At 42.7% G+C, this 20281-nt stretch overlaps 1 protein-coding gene across 2 annotated transcripts in view; it reads right to left on the bottom strand.

The window, feature by feature from the left end:
• Positions 1-20281, bottom strand: part of CTSB (cathepsin B) — an 80942-nt gene that overhangs the window by 35464 nt on the left and 25197 nt on the right. For both annotated transcript variants that reach the window (XM_069236151.1, XM_069236152.1), the window contains 6 exons: positions 17532-17617; positions 14566-14680; positions 5986-6104; positions 4564-4649; positions 1591-1737; positions 407-523 (listed from right to left, as the gene is read on the bottom strand). In XM_069236151.1, the coding sequence (XP_069092252.1) occupies positions 407-523; positions 1591-1737; positions 4564-4649; positions 5986-6104; positions 14566-14680; positions 17532-17617 (670 nt within the window). The remainder of the gene's footprint in view (positions 1-406; positions 524-1590; positions 1738-4563; positions 4650-5985; positions 6105-14565; positions 14681-17531; positions 17618-20281) is intronic.

Below are 20281 nucleotides of genomic sequence, written 5' to 3'. Positions count from 1 at the left end.
AATGCCCCAAAGGGCGCTAAACAGACTCAGTAATTCGGTTTGAGTAAGTTAAGTTTTGAAAATGTGATCGAAATACTATACCATCTCTGAAAGAAAGGCGGAACAGAAGAGTTTGGGATAGACCAAGCTGGAGAGGAAACATGTCCAAACCCGATGGTAGAGAGAAAACAATCTAACAAAGGACTCTATGCCATGTGCAGTATCACCAAGAGAAGTCATTCAATCTTGTCACTCGAAAAGATTCTAACAAAAACAACTTGCAACACTCCGTGCCCTACACTAGATGGCAGACTTATGCAGAGCATGTGTATCTACAGCCACACATTCCAACAAACAGTTTCTCCCCCCATTGTTCATCTAGGTAACATTAATAGTACATTGCATTCTTAAATTTCTCAAGACAAACCTGATTTATATAACAGGAAATCTTCATAAACTGAAAAGGCTGCCTCAACTGGACCATTTTTGTAAATTTCCGCCATAATCTCCTGTTCACTGCTGGGAACGCTGTAAGACGTAGCACCTGAAGAAAAAGCAGAAGTCTTTAGGCCTCAGAACTACTTGTTTATCAATGGGTTACTGGACTTTAGAAAAGATACTGTCAATTCTTCAGACCCTTTCCTATTATAAGCTCTTGGAGCTATGGCAATAGAACATAAAAAGCAAATACTTTGCATGATCTCACGCTAGCCCTCAAAAATTGTATTTGTGCATCTCAGAACTCTTTAAAATTACTTTCAAACAAATCTGGCCTTTAACGGTATGGGCTGGATTGATAATTTAAATGTGCCTTTTAGGAGAAAAATAATAAAAATGCTCTTAGCTCTGGTACCCGTTCTGATGCATATCCTACCGATTTCTGCAATTTTTTATGCATTTTTGTGGCTTACAATTATTACTCAACTGTCACAATTATGTAGTTAGCACAAATGAGCCAACAAGATACAGTACAGAAAAAAAGAAAAACAGTATTGGAAAAACCCAATGAAATGCGAAGTTTAGCGGGAAGCGAGCTTCCACAAAACGGTTATGCATCATAAGTTACTGCAGAAGTTCAGTCAAGTCTGGTCTCTTTCTTGTGGCAGGGCCAACAGTAATGGTTTCCTTTAAGGAACACTACTTCTATAACTGTTCAGTTTTGGAATGCAATAACAGGGATGGTGGTCTGCTGTCCCTTGCAGGCTACCATTCCAACAAACTGCAATCTACTTAATGAATATTAAGAAGGCAGGCCATTCAGCTGCATAGGCCAGTTTGCAAAATACTAATCCATTTGCAAAAAGTTGGTGAGCAAATTACGACCAGTTTTTGCTAATGGAATGACCGTACATCAGGCCCTAGATTATTCTCCTTGTTCATCTAATCCCAGTGAAATGTTAGGTTGCTGAGACATCTGTATATGTGCAAACTTAACGGCTGCTGTTGACACAGTATTTGCATGCCTGTGTATTCTTATGGGTTCATTTTATACACGGTTGCCTTGTACACAGGTTTGTTACCATTTGGGGCAGGGCTAAAGCTTTATAAGTACCATCCACCAATGTGAGTAGGGCGATAGTGTAATTACACTGAACACCATTTAATACTTACCATAATGTTTATCCTGTTTATATGAAGGAGTGTAGCCTGCCTCACACTGTTTCACGCATTTAGGGGTGTCTCCCTCCTCTCCAGAGCATGAAGGACGTGAACCATTCACATGATGCTCACAAGGGGGAATAGTGTATGGTCTGCAGCCTGCATGTGACAAATTAAAGGCTTGTTAAATCAAAACATTTGTCTAATACATTGGATTGCCTACCAGCCAAAACAATAGCTTTAAAATACAAATAAAAACTTTGACAACTTGTATTGTGTATATGGTTAGCACTCCCCACTCACTATTAAAATAAATAGTCAATGTGTATTAGTGCATTTAGCGACAGGCGAGGGCAGTGGTCACAGACCTTTTAGGCAACTATGTTAAGGGGTAAAAATGAATTTGAAAAATTGTTAATTTTCTGGCATGAAACATATGGGATATGGTACAGCCCCGTACTCAAGCTTGCATCCGTATCAGAAATAAAGGATTGTAAACAAAATAAGGTAGCTAGGCATGGGCCATACCCTGGCAGCAGTGTGTTTTGGGTCAGATGCAGTGTGTGAAGTTAGGAGTAGCCTTGAGTGAAGCTCAGTCACTTTTTACAGAGGTTTGGTATAAGTACTGTGTAGTTAGTGAAGAGAGTTTACCATGGTACTGGAGGAAGTTTATTATGAACCACATCACCTTGCGGGGCTGAGGATATCTCACGGATCTTCCCAGCTTGTGTCTGAGCGACAGAAGAGATAATTGTGCACAAGGCAGGGTAACCCATAGAAATGGAAGACTGAATTAGTATTTCTAGAGGTTTAGCGTTGGCTACCGATAAATCGGTTTTGTAATTGCAGTTGATATTTAAAGGTACTTACTGTGATATCCCACACAATGGGTGTGATGTGCTAGTTGGAAATATGGGTGAACTTTAGGGGCGGCAAGTACAAGAAGCAAGTGGTAGTCAAGGAGGGGGAGAGGGGAACACACGCACATGAACTCGTGAAGTGGAAGGAATGAACAACAACTACTTATTTAGATTTAGGGCGAGTAAAGATTCACAACATGACATCGTCATGCACGTAAAAGATTTTCCACCCGCTAAAACAGTTGCCATAGGATTAGCAAAAGGGAAAAAGAGCGCCTTAGTTTGAAAAAAAACCCTAATGGAAAAGTCCTGCAAAATACTTCGCAGACACCAACCCCATGACTCGTTTCCTTTAGGCGGAAGAACATTGCTCATGAGCTGCAGCAAGACTTTCCTCACAGCAGCCATCCTCTCCACACCTGCCATCCTCCTGCACCGCGGTCACCAGGATGCAAAACATCAGACTAATATCAGGAGCGAGTAGCATTGGAGAAGACCGCTATGGTTGCACAATGGTTCCTCTACAGCTTCCTCAACTGATTAAATCTTGTTTCTTTGGATTCAGGGGGCGTCAGAAGAGGTTGGATGAGGGCTGTCAGACCCCATTCTGGAAGTCATGGGTCAGCAGGGGATACTGCGCCTAAGCTGTGGAGTGGAGGTCATTTGCCATTATTGCCCCCATGGACCATCCTACTATGGCTCTGCAAACTATGCCAAACACAACCCATTCCATACTGGATTCTCAGCGTGGGGGCTCGATCTGAGTACTCCACAAATTAACCAAAAGTGCTTCTAATCCCATCTGCAATAACTACTGCAGATGCCAATTAATACCAAAGATCAGTGACCCAGAGGGCAGTTCCCTGCAGGAGCTACACCCATCTCGCTTCCTCCCAGGTGTTCTCCCTGGTACTTGGTTCCCATTCTCACTAGTAACCAGGAATAGCATGAATCTGGCCAAAGTGCACTTATTGGGTGCCCACGGGCCATATGCTCTTAACATTTGAATTACCTCACACCTCCTCAGGAGGACATACCTTTAAAGGTTTTCTGAGATTGTCTCATACACAGGGTGGACCTTGTGTGCGCTCTGCAAAAGCCACAGGAAGCACACAGGAAGTTTGTTCAGCTTTCTTCTGAGCCACACTCAGCTCATGAAGCAGCGTGCTCACCCAGCCCTTCCTGGGGAGGTGGTCTCGCCAGATTCTATGTAGATTTAGGCCCAGCCACTGCTATCTTCTGTACAGCCTGCGAGTTGTGCAGTGGGAGTCTCAGGATGTTGCAGATGAAGGTTGACTCAAGGTAGGTGCGGCCCCTGCCCCCGCACAACATGACAATGGCAATCGGGTAGTTGCAGTCCGTCTCAGATGACAAGAAGCAATGGTGCTGCAGGCAAGACTTGGGGGGCGCAGAGGCACTCAATGCACACGTGGGATGTTGGTGCAAGGATCAGGGCATACACATAAGAGTTTTAACAGGTGGTGGTGAAGGCCTAAACTTAAGTTATCCAGATAAAAAAAGCCCAGTCAGCCATAGATCTCTATTCACCATGGTATGCTACCACCACAGCTCTATGCTTTAGGCCTCTACGTCTCAGGATAGCACAGGCCCAGGACCTCTCAGTCAGGGGCAGGCCTAGGCCTCCGCGCTCATGTTTAGATTACCATAGTGCCAGGACCCAAATAAAAGTCAGGATAGAAGTTATACCCATGATTGGAACGTAGGGCACGGAAAGCCATCATGCAGAGGACATTCCAGCCCCCACAAGGGTGAGAGATAACGGGAGAGAGAACTCAGTTTTTGTTAGGATTAGTTTGCAATGTACCGATAACTAGCACTGGAACACTCACTTGTTGACAAAGCGCAGCCTGTAAGAATTTATAGTAAGGAGCTGTGCAACACGTCATGCTGTTTTTATTAGAAGCATGTCGCTGACCATCTACACAGAATTAAAAGCAATTGTGGGTATACAAGCTCTCATTATGGTTGAACATGATGATCAAATATGGAAAATGGAGCAAAGGCCGGTATTATGTTCAAAGGGTTTTTTCAAGTATAGGACCAAAACTCTGAAATGTAGTTTGTAAACTGTTCTTCGTTATCAAATTCACAAATAAACACTCACCAACATGGGAGTCATACAGCCCACCAGATACAAGCCCATGCTTTGTCCAGTAATTCCAGGCTCCAGCAGGATAGCCCCCATTACATCTGCACGAACAGATTGAAAATACAGATATTGAGGTGCTGAACTATGGTTAAGGAACTAAGCATCTAAAAGCACAAATCAAGAATGCATGGCATGTGAGGTTGGAAGCATGCACAAAAGGACTAACGCATTTACATACCGGGGGAATATTTTAATGGTGTTTGGAAAAAAAGCCTGTATATTCTTCACTCAAACACCAGCATACATTTTTTTTTTGTTTTGTTGTTTGACATTAGTGATAAATAATTCTGATTTCACAGCAAGTTTTATAGTTATAAATATTAACAAACGTGGTTGTGGCAGATACAGGTATCTGATCCATCTACATTTTCACCATGTCCTCCATCCCAAGTAGATTTAATTCTTGGTTGAATTAAACAAACCCTGTATTACTCTTGTTGGGGGATGGTGCTTGGACAGATGCCTTGAATGGGGGCATCAAGAAAGCTAAACATCTCAGACAGTCTAGAATTAAAGAAGAAAACCTCACTTAGACTGCAATGCAAGATCCTGGAAAGGTACAGTTCTGCATAACTGGTAAAGTTAAGCACAGCAACAAAAAAACCTCCACTTTGTGCATGAATCCATTTGCAGCTGCTGAAGTTACACATGATTTTACACATTTGTGGTAGACCAAACTCCGCTTTTAACTGACGTGTAAAATGGATATGTAGTTTCTAGCTTCATTACATAGGCAGTCGATATTAACGTCGACAAACAGTTTTTAGGTTGCAAGGAAAGTTATACGCATGGTTTTAAATATACGTCTGGTGACCGTTTACACTGTGTGCAAATGTGCGGTGCCTCGCTGATAAAGTTTTAAAAACTGCAGAACTGTGCATCCAGACTTGGGTTACCTCAGACCTAAGTAGCCATTTCACTAACTACTGATTAACTCAGTCCCTTGTCACCAACCTATAAACAGTACACCCTATTTTGGTGCTTAGACAATTCAGTAGCTTAACACTTATTTGAGGGTAAAGATCCAGGTAATTTTGTAAAGTTTTGCCCAACTGGTATTTTTAACGATACAGCTAAATGTGTACAATTGCGGACATGAACTACTACTACTACTACTACTACACCAGTCCTTACAAACCTAAAGCACTTAAGATAAAGTTCTTTTCTTTTCTACTGTCAACCTGGAAATTTCATGACTTTAGTTCTACACTGGGTTTTGAGGGGCAATAGGGAAGGAATGGGCTGATGGAGGAAAAAAAAAAAAAAAAGAAGAACAGTAATGATGAAATAAAAGTTATCTAGTGCATTTACATCCATTATCTACACTATCAGTGTAAGTTTTTTAAATTTTATTTATAAGACTACACAAATACGCACCCCATACCACATTCCAGACCACAGCATGACAGCAGATCCTCAGCTGAGATTTCCGCATTTGCCTTTCCATTAGAATGTACACAGATTCGGTCTGAAATTGCTTCCACAGCTCCAAAAGCCTGCAAGAACAACATTGCAAAACTTCATAAAAAGTTAAAGAAATGAGGGGAAAATATAATCTGTTAATATTTAGTATGGTAGTTACACAAGGGAATGTAATTAATCTGTGCAATGTTATCGCTCCTTTACAGCCGCCCCACCCCCTCTCTCAATTGCAGAGTATAAAGACACAGAACACGACAAAATAGGTTGGTCCACACCATTTATAGTGTTTCAAACAACATTTGGGATGAAAAGTGTTCCAAGTTATCAGGATAATTTGGCACCATTACAGGATAGCAGGGTTCGAACAGGATGTTGGCTGTAAGATTTCTGATCTGTAAACTGTAGGTGAGGGTATGTGAGGTTTGATAACATACTCCAAACATGGTGAAGTAGAACTGCTGCGCTTGGGCATGACGGGTTTAATAGACACCAGAATATACAAAGGTCAGAGACCCAATCCAATACTTACTGAGGATCAATTACAGATCACAACTCTTTGTGCTGGTTATTCAAACACCAACACTTTATGCCCACCGCCTTAAACTCTCCCCTTCACAAACCCGCTCTCTTCAATTTATGTAGAGAATGGTGGGTCAGAACCCGCAGCGCCCATCTTCTACAGAGCAATACCTCTTTGGTACTCCAGCCACAGGAGACTCAGAATGCAAAGAGGTGAAGAAATCCCCATCACGGTGCCCTTTCAATCAGCCTCAGCATGGTGCAGATACTTTCAAATATTGTGATATGGCTTAATCACATATTTGTCTGCAAATAAAGGATTGTTACTTGCCTTGTAAGCATCTGTCCGTGACACATAGTGCTGTAGATTCACATTCTGCGCATACTTCTGCCATCTAGTGTTGGGTCCAGACACACACAAGCTGTTTTTCTTTGACGAAGTCAGAGTCGCGAGGTAAAGTGGCCCCTCCTTTCAGTGATACTGCCCATGGTCAACTCCATTGTTAGATTGTTTTCAAGCAGTCGGGTAAGAAGGGAGTGTAAGTAGTGTTAGAAAGAGATGCCCATACATGTGAAGTGTAATAAAGAATACTACAACAGCCATGGGTGTCTTGAGAGGTTGGGGGGTGGGTGTGAATCTACATCACTACATGCCATGAACAGACGCTTACCCGGTAAGTAACAATCCGTTTGATGGCATGTGTGGCTGTAGATACTCATGCTGTGCATAGACTGTAAAGCAGTGACATCCCCAAAAGCGGCGGCTTACCCATGGGTGTTGCAAAAAAAAAAAAAAAAAAAAAAATAACCCAGACACACCTTAGCTTGTCAGAAACATTTGCTTATTGCCGTGCGAAGACATCTGCACAGTTTGGTAAATGTGTGTGGATTTGACCATGTGGCTGCTTTGCAGATCTCACTAACTGGTACGTTTCTCAAGAAAGTCATAGATGCACATATTTTACGAGTGGAGTGTGCTCTAGGGGGTATGGGTAAATTTATTTTAGCTTTAATATAGAATGTTTGGATACATTGGATTATCCATCTTGCTTTACCTGCTTTAGGTATAGCGTTACCTTTATGTGGAGGTGAAAAAGCCACAAAAAGTTGTTCTATCGATATAGAACAACAATGCTCTTTTGTCATCTAAGGTATGTAGAGCTCTTTCAGCAACTGAATCAGGTTGAGGAAAAAATACTGGTAACTCAGTCGATTGAGTTAAGTGAAAAGTGGAAACCACTTTTGGAAGAAAGTTTGGGTTAGTACAAAGTACTAGCCTACCTTTATGTATCTAGAAGAAAGGTTCTTCTAAGGATAATGCCTGGCTTTCACTCATGTCATAGTGAAGTGATTGCCACCCAAAAATATATATATATATATATATATATATATATATATATATATATATATATATATATATATTTTTTTTTTTCAAGAAAGAAACTGAATTGGACATTCATGTAAAGGTTAAAATGGAGGTCCCATAAGTCTGGTAAGCACAATATTAAGATTCCATGTTGGTGTTGGAGGCACTGGGTGGAATCACTCCTAATACCTTCCATAAATGCTTTAATGACTGGAATTTTAAATAGTGTTAAATGATACCTATTTTGTAAGTAAGTTGCTACAGCCACCAAATGCAGCCATATTGAATATGCTAGACCACAAGTTTGCCAGTGTAACAAGTAGCAAACAATATATTGATTTGATCAATTAAATGGGTCTTTTTGTTTGTTGCTACAATAAATGACAATTTCCATTTAGCAGTGAAGCATGCTCTGGGCTATGTTGCGGGCTTGCGTGCTTCCTTAAGGATGGTCATGCATTCAGGAGGTAAAACGCAAATACCCAAACTATGAACTCAGGAGCCAAATCTCAAGTTGGAGTTCCTTGGGATTTGGGTGTCTGATTTCACCATGGTACTGAGTGAGAAGGTCTAGGCGTAGGGGAAGCTTCTCATGTGGAACTACTGAGACCTCGAATAGTGTTGTGAACCATGGTTGGCGTGCCACATGGGAGCCACCAAAACAAGAGTGAGAGGATTGTCCCAGTTTCCTCACCACAAAGGGAAGAAGGGGTGGGGGGTGTGGGGGAGGGGGAAGAGGTGGAAAGGCATAAGCAAATATCCTTGACCAATTGACCCATAGAGCATTGCCCTTGGATAGAGGATGTGGGAGTCTGGAGGCAAAGCTTAGGTATTTTGCGTTGCAAACAAATCTAGGTGTGCAAATCCCCACTGACGGAAGTATTTTTGTAGTACCAAAGGGTGGAGTTCCTATTTGTGGACTTGTTTCCTCATTCTGCTGAGTAGGTCGGGAAGATTATTGGCCATCCCTGGGAGGTGTTCTGCTAACAGATGAATCTGAATACATTAAGTACGATATTAGGATTCCATGAAGGTACTGGTGGCGTTCTTGGAGGTATGATACGTTTTAGACCCTCCACGAAAGCTTTGATGACAGGCACTCTAAATAGAGATTTGTTTTGTATATTTTGCAAATAAGCAGAAATGGCTGTGAGATATTTTAATGGATGAAAAAGTTAAATTTGCTTTTTGTAGATGGAGCAAATAACCTACAATGTCTTGTATGGTTGCGTCTAGGGGTGTTGTGTTTGGCTTGGCAGTAGAAAACAAATCTTTTCCATAACACTGCCTGGTGGTAGGTTTTCTTGCTTGTTTAATCACTTCCATACATTCTGGTGGAAGATGTAGATAGCCAAACTCGAAGACTTCAGGAGCCAAACTGCTAGATTGAGTATTGCTGGATTGGGGTGCCTGATCTGTTTGTTTCGTGTCAACAGGTCCGGCCTGTTAGGAAGTTTGATGTGTGGTACTAGTGACAGGTCTAGCAATGTGGTGTACCATGGTTGAGGTGCCCATGTCGGTGCAATAAGTATGAGTTTTGACGCAGTTTGTTGACCAGAAATGGAATGAGCGGGATAGGGGGAAAAGCGTAAGCAAATATCATTGACCAGTTGATCCATAGAGCTTTGCCCTTGGTTCAAGGGTGTGGGTACCTGGACGCAAAGTTTTGGCATTTTGCGTTGTGGTTGGTGGCGAACAGATCTATGTCCGGTGTTCCCCACTGGCGAAAGTATTTGTGAAGCGCTTGGGGGTGAATTTCCCACTTGTGTGTTTGTTGATGATCTTGGCTTAGGCAGTCTGCTAATTGATTGTGAATCCCTGTAATATATTGAGCTACCAGGTGTATGTTGTGAATTGCCCAATGCCAATTTGTTTGTGCTAGAAGGCAAAGTTGTGATGAGTGGGTTCCTCCTTGTTTAAGTATTACATTGTTGTCATATTGTCTGTTCTGACAAGAATGTGTTTGTGAACAAGAAGAGGTTGAAAAGCTCTTAGTGCTAGGGATACTGCTAGCAGTTCTAAGTGATTTATGTGAAGCTGTTTTTGTTTGTTGTCCCATTGTCCCTGAATGTTGGGATTGTTGAGATGTGCTCCCCATCCCATCATTGATGCATCTGTTGTAAGAATGACGTGAGGCACAGGGTCTTGAAATGGCCGCCCTTTGTTTAAATTTGTGGGATTCCACCACTGAAGCGATGTGTGTTTGGCGGTCTATCAACACTAGATCTTGAAGATGACCATGTGCCTGCGACCAATGTTTTGCAAGGCACTGTTCTAAGGGCCACATGTTTAAATTTTGCGTTTGGGACAATTGCGAGGCATGATGCCATCATGTCCAACAGTTTCATGACAAATTTGACAGTGTACTGTTGGTTTGGCTGGTTTTTTGGCCATATGCTGTGGAACGATTGCACCCTTTGTGGACTTGGACTTGCAAGTGCTCTTTGGTGTTTAATGTGGCTCCTAAGTACTGCTGAATTTGTGGTGGTTGTAGGTGCGATTTTTGGTAATTTATTGAGAACCCTAGTGTGTGTAGGGTGTTTATTACATAATGTGTATGATGTTGGCACCGTTTGAGTGTTGGCTTTTATTAGCCAGTCGTCGAGATATGGAAAGACATGTATATGTTGTCTCCTTATGTATGCTGCGACTACGGCAAGGCATTCTGTAAATACTCTGGGAGCTGTTAACCCGAAAGGTAACACTTTGAACTGGAAATTTTTTCCTTGTATTATAAATACAAGCTGTAGTGTTACCATGTGAAAGTGTTCTGATCAGATGCAGAGATTTAGAGTCCTGAGATCTAATATTGGTCTCAATGTTTTGTCCTTTTTGGGAATGAGGAAATACAGGGAGTAAACCCCTGTTCCTTTCTGATGTGGCACAAGTTCTATGGCTTGTTTGAGTAATAGTGCCTGTACTTCGGTTTGTAACATTGATATGTGTTGAGATTGAAGTTTGTGCGATTTTGGGGGAATGTCTGGAGGAGTCTGTGTGAACTCTAGGCAGTAACCATGTTGGATAAAGGATAACACCCAATTGTCTGTTGTGCTGGGTAACCAGTGGGTGTGGAACTTTTGCAGTCTTCCTCCCACAGGGGAAGTGTGGTGAGGGAAGATGGTGGTAAAGTCACTGTTTGGTATGAGTGGGTTGCTTTGAGGGCTGGTATTTTCCTCCAGATCTGGGATATTGTCCTCTGTAGGTTCCCCAAAACCCCCCTCTCTGGTATTGTGTCTGGTAAGAGGGTTTGGCTTGTGAGTTAGATGGCTCAGATGGTTGGGGTCTAAAACCTCCCCTATAATGAGGCTTTCGAAATGAGCCTCTGTATTGGGATGAATAAAGCGCCCCCATAGCTTTGGCAGTGTCGGTGTCTTTTTTCATTTTGTCAATGGCTGTATCAACTTGTGTGCCGAATTGTTGCTCGTTAAAATGCATGTTGAGGACAGCCTGATGGATTTCAGGTTTAAATCCCGATGACCTAAGCCATGCGCGTCGCCTAATGGTGACAGCCGTATTGATAGTTCTTGCGGCTGTATCTGCGGAGTCTAACGCTGACCTGATCTAGTTGTTTGCGATTGCTTGTCCCTCTTCTATCTGCTGGGCTCTCTTCTGTTGGTCCTTGGGGAGATGCAGAATAATATCTTTCATCTCATCCCAGTGAACCCGGTCATATCTGGCCATTAGGGCCTGCGAATTTGCTATACGCCATTGATTAGCTGCCTGTGATGCCACCCTTTTACCTGCAGCATCAAATTTCTTACTTTCCTTATCGGGAGGGGGTGCGTCCCCAGAGGACTGGGAGTTAGCCCTTTTCCTTACTGCGCTGACCACTACGGAATCTGGGGGTAGCTGTTGCGTAATAAAAATTGGGTTGAGGGTGGTGGCTTATTTCTTTTCTACCCTTGGAGTTCTAGCTCTTGCCTTAACTGGTTCCTGGAAGATTTGCTGTACATGTTTTAACATGCCAGGAAGCATAGGTAGACTCTAGTAGGTGGCATGAGTTGAGGACAAATGTGTTAAATAAGAAGTCATCCTCAGGAGGTTCTGTGTGCATGGCCACATTGTGAAATGCCGCTCCCCTTGCTAGAACCTGTGTATGAGGTGCTATCCTCAGGGGGTGATGGCTTCGATGGATAGCACCCTGTACTATTATCTGAAACTGGATCATCATAGAGGTCCCATGGATCAGTGTCATCTTGTTGTGATTGTACAGTGAGTGATGGAAACTGCAGTGGGAGTAGCAGGCGGGGAGACAGGTGAGGAGAATGAGGAGGAGACTGGTGAGGTGAAAACTGAGGTAGAGATTTTTCTCTTGGTTTTGGCACTTTAGCCGGTGGCTGATCAGTGTCCAAACGTCCATGGAAGGCCAGTTTCCTCTTTGTTCTTAGAGGAGGTGCAGTGAGGATTTTTCCAGTGTCCTTATGGATTTGTATTCTAGCCTCTTTCTCATCAAAATCCTCCATTTGTGTCAGTTCCTCAGCAAATTTATGGCTTTCTTTTAATTGCTTTGAAAGTCCATGCTCCTCAGTGTATGTATGCTTTTTCGGCTCCGAAGGTGGTTTTTTCATTATCGAAGGGCCTGACGTACTTGTTGGCCTCGGCTCAGAGAGTGACTTTCGCAGCTTCGACTCAATGGGTAGGTGTTTTATAATTTCGGAGCCTGTGCCTCGGCTCGAGTCTGAAGGCTTTGTTGTTGATGTGGCCTTTCTCTGTGCCGAAGATGTTGCTTGGTCACCGGTAGTTTTCTTACAGGTGGAGCCATGGCCTTCTGACAGTGGCATCTCAGAGGCCTTGTATTTGGGCTTGGATTGGGTCGGGGCAAGCGTACTTACGTGCTGGCCCACTGTTATTGGTCAGTCAATGTCGGACTCTTGTTCGGAATTGGACCCCCCGAACGGAGACGGCGGTGTAGATCACCTCCTCCTCTTCTGCATCAAGGCGTTCGGTGCTTCTGGAAGCAATCTCTAAACTTCGCGCTCTTCAGTCTCTCAGAGTCTTTTGAGCGGAAGGATCTACAGGCCTCACAGTTTTCCTCTCGATGACCCGGAGATAAACACAGGTTACAAACCAGATGTTGGTCCGTGTAGGGATACTTGGCGTGGCACAAAGGGCAGAATCTAAACTGGGTCCGGTCCATGAGGCTTCAACGATACTTTTGGTCGGGCCAACCAGGCCCAAGTTGGGCGCGGGTGCCCCGAAGGGCAAGTAGAGATCTGTATCTGCCGGTACCGAGGTATCGATGATGGATGATACTCTATTGAAAACAATAGAGACGAATTTAGAGAGTTTGTATTATTTTTCCGACTCGAACAACCGGAGTGAAAAGAAACACGTACGAACCAGATGGCGGAAAGAAAATGATCTAAGATGGAGTCTATGCCCATGCGCAATGGAGCCGAAAAGGAGGAGTCACTCGGTCCCGTGACTCGAAAAGACTTCTTTGAAGAAAAACCACTTGTAACATTCCGAGCCCAACACTAGATGGCAGGACCTGTGCATAGCATGTGTATCTGCAGCCACACACACATATATATACATACACACACCTCTGAATACCTTTTTGCTCAACTTACCACCTGACTCACTCAAAAAGATATTTTTACCCTATTTTAACGCTTAACAGGACTATCTGAATGCAAGGTAAAAGAACTACGGGCCAGGTGTATCAAAGGGTTTTACCCATTCTATGTCTTTGGGAAAACGTGTTCGTACATATGGCCCTACATTTCTTAGGTATTGAAATATTTCATATGTAAAGTGCGCTGGCTACCATCACGTCTATTTTACACTACATAAAACTCTAAAATCAACTACATTTTGATTGACGAAATGCATTCATCATCAAGTATCTCCTACAATCAGCTAAAGGGATGGATGGATCCACTCATTTACCAAATATATGCAAACAGGAAGATGGGACCTAATAAACGTAGTCTGCCCTATGTAGGGCTAACAAAAAGACTGCCAAAAGGTAAAAGATAGCCACTAGAAATTTACCAATATAATTCCTGAAAGGCACTTAACATTCTTTGATATTTATGCACCACATGTACGAATGGATTTGTGCAGGCCATGGCAGACTGCCGTTTCCAATTCAGAAGCCCCACAACAACATCCTCTTGCATAGCTCACTGGCTGCCCATTACAAGTCATAGCCAATGCGTTTTGCTCAATGAAACTTGAGCAGATCACCGTTTATTACAGGGGGTGGGGGGGTGGGGGGGACAAAAACAAAAACCACACACAAACAAAAAAAGACTTCCCATCTAAACAGTACCAGCGTGTGTTAACTGCACTTGTACACTTTTGAGCTGTAAGAGCTGGATAGTCTCACTTAAAGAACCCCATATGTTCAACTCTCTACCAGATGCCCTCTGTAAGGCAGGTCTTAAAATAATCTGGGAATGGCTGCTGCATGAGTACGAGTAGGACAGCCTGTGAATTGCACTAGCCCCATAGTGCTCTCTTCAAACAAATGTGTAAATACAGAAAAGCATGTAACAAAGGATGCGGACCCCACTGTTAATTTATAAGCCAACAGACAGACCGGTCATACATCTTCAGATTAAGCAGCTTGTACTTATTGTCCAACATTTAAAGTTATAAAACTGGTGGTCTTTATACCACAATACTGGTTTAAAAGAGCTTACCCAACAGGAGCCACACGAGCCCTGGTCCCTGATCTCTTGAATAGTAGGGCAATTCGGCCACTGCGTTCGAGAGTCAAAAGTGTCAGGAAGACCAAGTTTTTCAGAAAATGTTTCTCTGAAAGAAGTATTGAAATAATTCAGCGTTACAAATTATGAACAAAGATTACAAACTTACAGCTGTTATACCTAGGAGAAAGTGAAGACAATCTTTGGTAAACACCTACAAACATTCAAGGTATTTTGGCCTCAAAACAAACTTAACTAACCACTGCCAACCTGCAAGAAACTGAAGGCCCTCTGCATTCTGGCTCGGTTTGGGTTATAAAAACACCACTTACATAAATTGAATTAAACAGCTGCAACCATTTCCATTATCTAAATTATTTTAAGTCTCACTATACAGAGCTTTATCTGTCTGGTAAAAGATATAAGTGCACAACATAGCTTCAGCCATTGATTCATTTGGCTGACTCTACCCCCTATTTCAACCACTGACATGATTGGCTTATTCAGGAACAGCCCATGGCAGAGAATATTCCATTAAAAGAAGAAATTTGAGGTGGCCCGATTCGGAATGGAGTAGGAAACCTGCTGTCCAAGCTCCGGCTTCCTGTGGGCCCAACAGCCTTTTGAGGGCTCACTTTCTGGCCCAACATAAGCCCATTGGTACAGGGGCAGACACCTGTAGGAGCCCGTCTGCTGCTTCAGGCTCGTGTTTACCACCACCAGAGTAAACTGCCAATCCCAGACTAGGGACGGCAGTGCCATTTTGCCTCAGCAAAGGCCGGGAGCGAGGTGCATCCCCAAACTATGGTCCATGAGGGGGAAAACAAACACCTCATGCCGCTGCAAGTAATCAGCTTCTCCCCCCACCCCAGAGGTCTGACAAAGCGCCACTCTGGCCCAAGAGAGGCCACGAGGAAACCCACCCCCCACAAACAGCCTGCCATGTAGACCAATCAGCAGCCCGGCCTTGTGGCTTCTCCGTGACGGAGCTCCCCCGGGAGACATCTCAGGATTCCCACAACGCATCAGTGCCTGTTGCCGCTAACTGTGCTTGTGTGGGGGAGGGGGGGTGCAGAAGACACTGCGAGAGACAGCCAGCTGTCGAGGGGAGGCCAAGTAAGGTGAAGGGTAATATTCATTACCCTGCTAGCCACTGCTGCCACTTTGAGACTGACTTTTTGCAAGAAGAGACCCGGCTGACTGTTGAGCCTGTCTGGACACCTCCCAACAACTCTTTACTCCCAAGTGCAGCTCTCCTATACCCGCAACGATTAATTATTCATAACCCACTCACCTCTGCACAGATCTGATATCTGCATCTCAGCTCATGCACATGTTGAGCTTGTCTCAACCAATCTCCCACCCCAAGACCACCCCCCCTTATAAAAGGGGATAATGCTTCCAGTCCATAAAGTAGGACTGTTGTATTTGCACTGCAAAATTTTAAAAAATAGGACAATAATGTGGCCCCAAAGGATAGCTTCCTGTTTTACTACAGAAATTGACTTTATCTGGACACATAGCCATGGAGGATCATTCCTAAAACGTGAGACGCCATCGCCATCCCCGTTGTAGCAGGTGAATTATAGGAATATGTACAAGGTTGTGGAGATTAATTGGGGGGGGATTCGGGGTGGAGCCTTGCTAACTCACCATTCGCCGCATGTAATGGAGATTAAATTAACCCAGCTGTCTTCTCCAATTGGGGAAGGGGTGGACCTAACCTATGTCCCACAAATGTCTGCAAATATTTCCCAAACAATTTCTCATGTGGTTCTTGGACGCTGCCTCTCAGAGTCACCCAAATACGATCCACAGCTTGCTTCTTCTAGGCTTACCTTTATACGGCCTTTCCTTTTTAAAAGGCAGATGCGATTAGGTCTCATTAGAAAACAAAATTGGTTCATAAACAGTCTATTTCCTTATTTAATTGGAGAACTGGGAGGGGTGCTGTATTTAGTGGGGCCATAGGCAATCTTCGGGTAGAAACTTCTTACAACCAGTATCAAACTGATTAAAGGAGTACATGACATGGACCTCTGAGATCTAGGGCAGTAACCACCCTTTTGAGTGTCTTTTAGGATAGTTATCATTTTCGGGTCCCAGTGGGTTCTACCTTATTTCGCATTCAATTTTGCAGAAGCCACATTGAAATTTCTAGAACCCAACAGGAGTTATATTCACCTCTAGAGTAAAGACCAGAAGTCTATGATCATTGTGAATGGAATCAATTACAATTAAAATCACCCAACAAATGGAAAGAAGTATACCCAGACAGTCCAAAATAGCCTCACTCAATGGGGGATTCATGGGTACATTTTGTGGGGAGAGTCAGAGGGCAATCACCCATTGTTTAATAGGTAATCATTACTTCTCAGTTGGGCAAGGAGGATCTTCCCTCAATTGGTTCTAGTTTTAGATTATCAGGATATGGGATTGAAGGGGGGTGTGTTTGGGTGGGGGGGGGTGCAGGGGGGGGGGGGGAGAGAAAGGCTTCCTTTTCTTCTACCCTCCAGAATAAATTAAGAGCACAGCTGGAGATTTTGTAGTTTAAGTCTTCAACCAGAATTACATGAAGGCCTTTCTCCTTATCAAAGGCATATTTTTTTTAAATACAGGTACAGACCTCATTCACAAGGATATTACAGGAAAGTAGCCTCATTTTGGCATAGCTACCCCACTTTTTGCCTGCTGTCAGTGTGTTGACTGTTCACTGGGATCCTGCCAACCAAGACCCCCAGTGACTATGCTCTCTCCCTCTAAATTTTGTTGTTCCCGACTTAGTACACCCCACAATTGGCATACTGGTGCCCCCAGTTAAGTCCATAGTTGTGGAACCTAGGTACCCAGGGAACTGGGGCACCACTGGTTCCCCATGGACTGCAGCAAGTATTATGCCACCCTAGGGAGCCCATGCAAAATGCCAAAATTGAGATAAAGCACATATCATTGCTGCTTACCGTACTGGAAGCCTTGGCCCATGCAACAGAGTGCCACAGAGTTTCTTCACATAACTCATGTCTGCGCTGGGAAAGTTTTGCCGAGCCTAAAATGCAAATAGTATCCTGTAAAGACATGTTTCTGAAAATGGCCAAGTAATAGACTGCTGAGAGAGGAATTGAATACCTTTGCTTACTGCCTGCAATGTAACACGAACCAAGAACATTTTTGTTTCCCAAGTGCACTCAATGTCAGAACAAATGGTGCTGAAGCAACTAATTTCAACCATGCAGGTCAGCAGGTGCCTATGCAGCAGGGAATCTGAACAGATTAGTTTCAGATGAATGGGTGAAACAGTATGCAATTGGATATGACAAGGATAACAACAAAAATAATACGGTGAGTTTGTTGACAAACAAATGCCAATCGAAGGAGGGTAGAGGGACGAGTCTGAATTCTTGTTCTAAAACTACCAATTAAACTAACATAATCCGGCCGGTCTCACTAGGGCAGCCGGAATAGCACTTCAGGGCAGCAACATACAAACTACATTTTTCATGCAGATACTCCATACAATACTCATCCATTCGCACAATCCTACAATTAATCACCAATTTAATTAAGTCCTTCCGCTTATAAGAAATCAGACTGCTAGTTCATACGCTCCTCCTCACCATGTGGGTGCAACCATTTAGTATTCCCAAGTCAATATGTATAGAGTAGTGGTTCAATAATGGATCAGTTCCCTCAGGTGTACAAAACGTGTGTTTTGTACATTTACCTGACCATTTCAAGCTCAAGGCTGCATTCCGAGATTCACTACTATAACAAATCATGTTTGAGTCACAGAGAGATTAACAAATTAGTGGCATAGAAGTTACTTTACAGGGACGAATAAACCTGCTTTTAAAGGCCTAACAGAAAAAAATTATGTAGAAATGAAAATGAGCATGTTTAAATTGTGGTGGACAATTTGTGCCTATATCAAGTGTATTTTAACATCAAGACAATGTGCTTTCATAAATGAGTGAATTATTAATAAAATATTAAGCAGAAATAGAACATTTATGAGTAATGAATGATTTTGAATGAAACACTTTAAATGAATCACATATATGCTGAAAAATAAAAGTTCTAATAGGTTATGAATAATATTGCAAGAAATAACTTGCTTTACATGTTTGATTTGAAATATAACGTGTGCAAATAGGTTGCATTATTGTATTAAATCTAATGTATATTTAGGCTTCCTTAACTTGATGAGGCCTGAAGGAAATCCTTTTTGCAGAAATAATGGAAATTCACTGTTTATTCTGTTCCCTCAGACCTGAATTATTTTCTTAGGCTGTTAATGTGAATGTTGAAAGTCTCATTGTATTGTTGGCCAGAGACATGTTTTAGATGCAGCAACGTAACACTATTTGTTCTAGCTGCCGAACAGGATGACCAGTCTGTAGTTTCCATGCAAAATGAATTAATTTAGTTTATTGTGTGTCATGGGAAGGGAACTGCAAGTTGCAAATTATTAGAAAATGTAATATTTTGGCAGAATTGCATGTAGTCCCAGTAAAAACAATGGACTATTGCTGAGAAGATTTCTGAATGTTGCAAAACTTGGTGGTGCCATCTGCAAGGATTGGATGCTGAAACGGACGTCTGAAATGCGACCACCTGAAGGACCAATGAATGGAGTGTGCATACTTCTAATTAGTGAAAACTTGGAATGGAAGTCAGTTCCTTTCTGACCCTGCTTGAAGTCAGTCTATCGTGAGACAGTCAGTGCTCACTCAATGCTGGCCTTGAAGCTGTCTGGAACACAGTTTAAATCTCCTGTCCTATTTTCTGAGTTTCATGATGAGTTGTCAACTGTCCTATTCTGTTATGTGGTTCAGTACTAATAAGACAAACTAATTCTGAACTGCTGATCCTGTCCCATGAGCAACCCATGTTCTGCAGTGAAGCTGCTGTCATCCGATGCCAGAAAATGGTGGACGCTCTGTCTTGATGAACTACTTCTTTCTGCTGTCTCATGAGGAGAAGTATAACAATGTGGTTTCTTGCTTCCTTTTCAGTTACTTACACCAGGGTATTCTGTAGTGAGTTATTTTCGTTAGATGTTTTTCCAAATGGGTCTGTCTTTGTTTTGCCAGCATGTGTTAGCCTGCTGCCACACATGCTAATTTCAATTATGGTTAGTGTTAGAAATGGCCCAGCTCTGAAACCTGAAATTTTATGTTTTGATTTACTGAGTTCACCATCATCTGCTTTGAATTCGAACAATAATGTGCATATTGTACTATTATTGATCTACATTATTCTGTAGGAGTGTCTAACAGTTTTGATGTTTAGTAGGCGTAATGTTTTTAGACGTTTTGGTCAGCCTATTGTTTTCAATTACGTTTATAACTTTGTTTTGCACAACGTATATGTAACATTAAATTTGGGATTGTAATAAAACTTTGTTTGGAGTTTGATTTAGTGTTTATGTTGCTTAATGCGGATAATGGTTTAATGTCAATGTTTGGGAATTGTATAATTCTGACTGCTGCCTCTGTCACAAAGTCCAAAGATTCAGTCGACCTCAGAGGATGAGGTTGGTGTTAGTGTCTCACTCACCCAAGTGCTGGGGGTTTGTGAACCGAAACCTGGGGAGAAGGAAATTTTCCCTAGGGGCCCAGCACATCAGTTTAACCTGAAACAGGCCTTTTTATGGGGTAGCACCTCATTTCTGGGCCTACTGTTTAGGAATTCACTACAAAGTGAATGGCAA

Source organism: Pleurodeles waltl, chromosome 5, assembly GCF_031143425.1.
Source record: "Pleurodeles waltl isolate 20211129_DDA chromosome 5, aPleWal1.hap1.20221129, whole genome shotgun sequence".
Lineage (NCBI taxonomy): Eukaryota > Metazoa > Chordata > Amphibia > Caudata > Salamandridae > Pleurodeles > Pleurodeles waltl.
The sequence above is the reverse complement of the archived record's forward strand: the minus strand, read 5'-3'. Positions and strand labels throughout refer to the sequence as shown.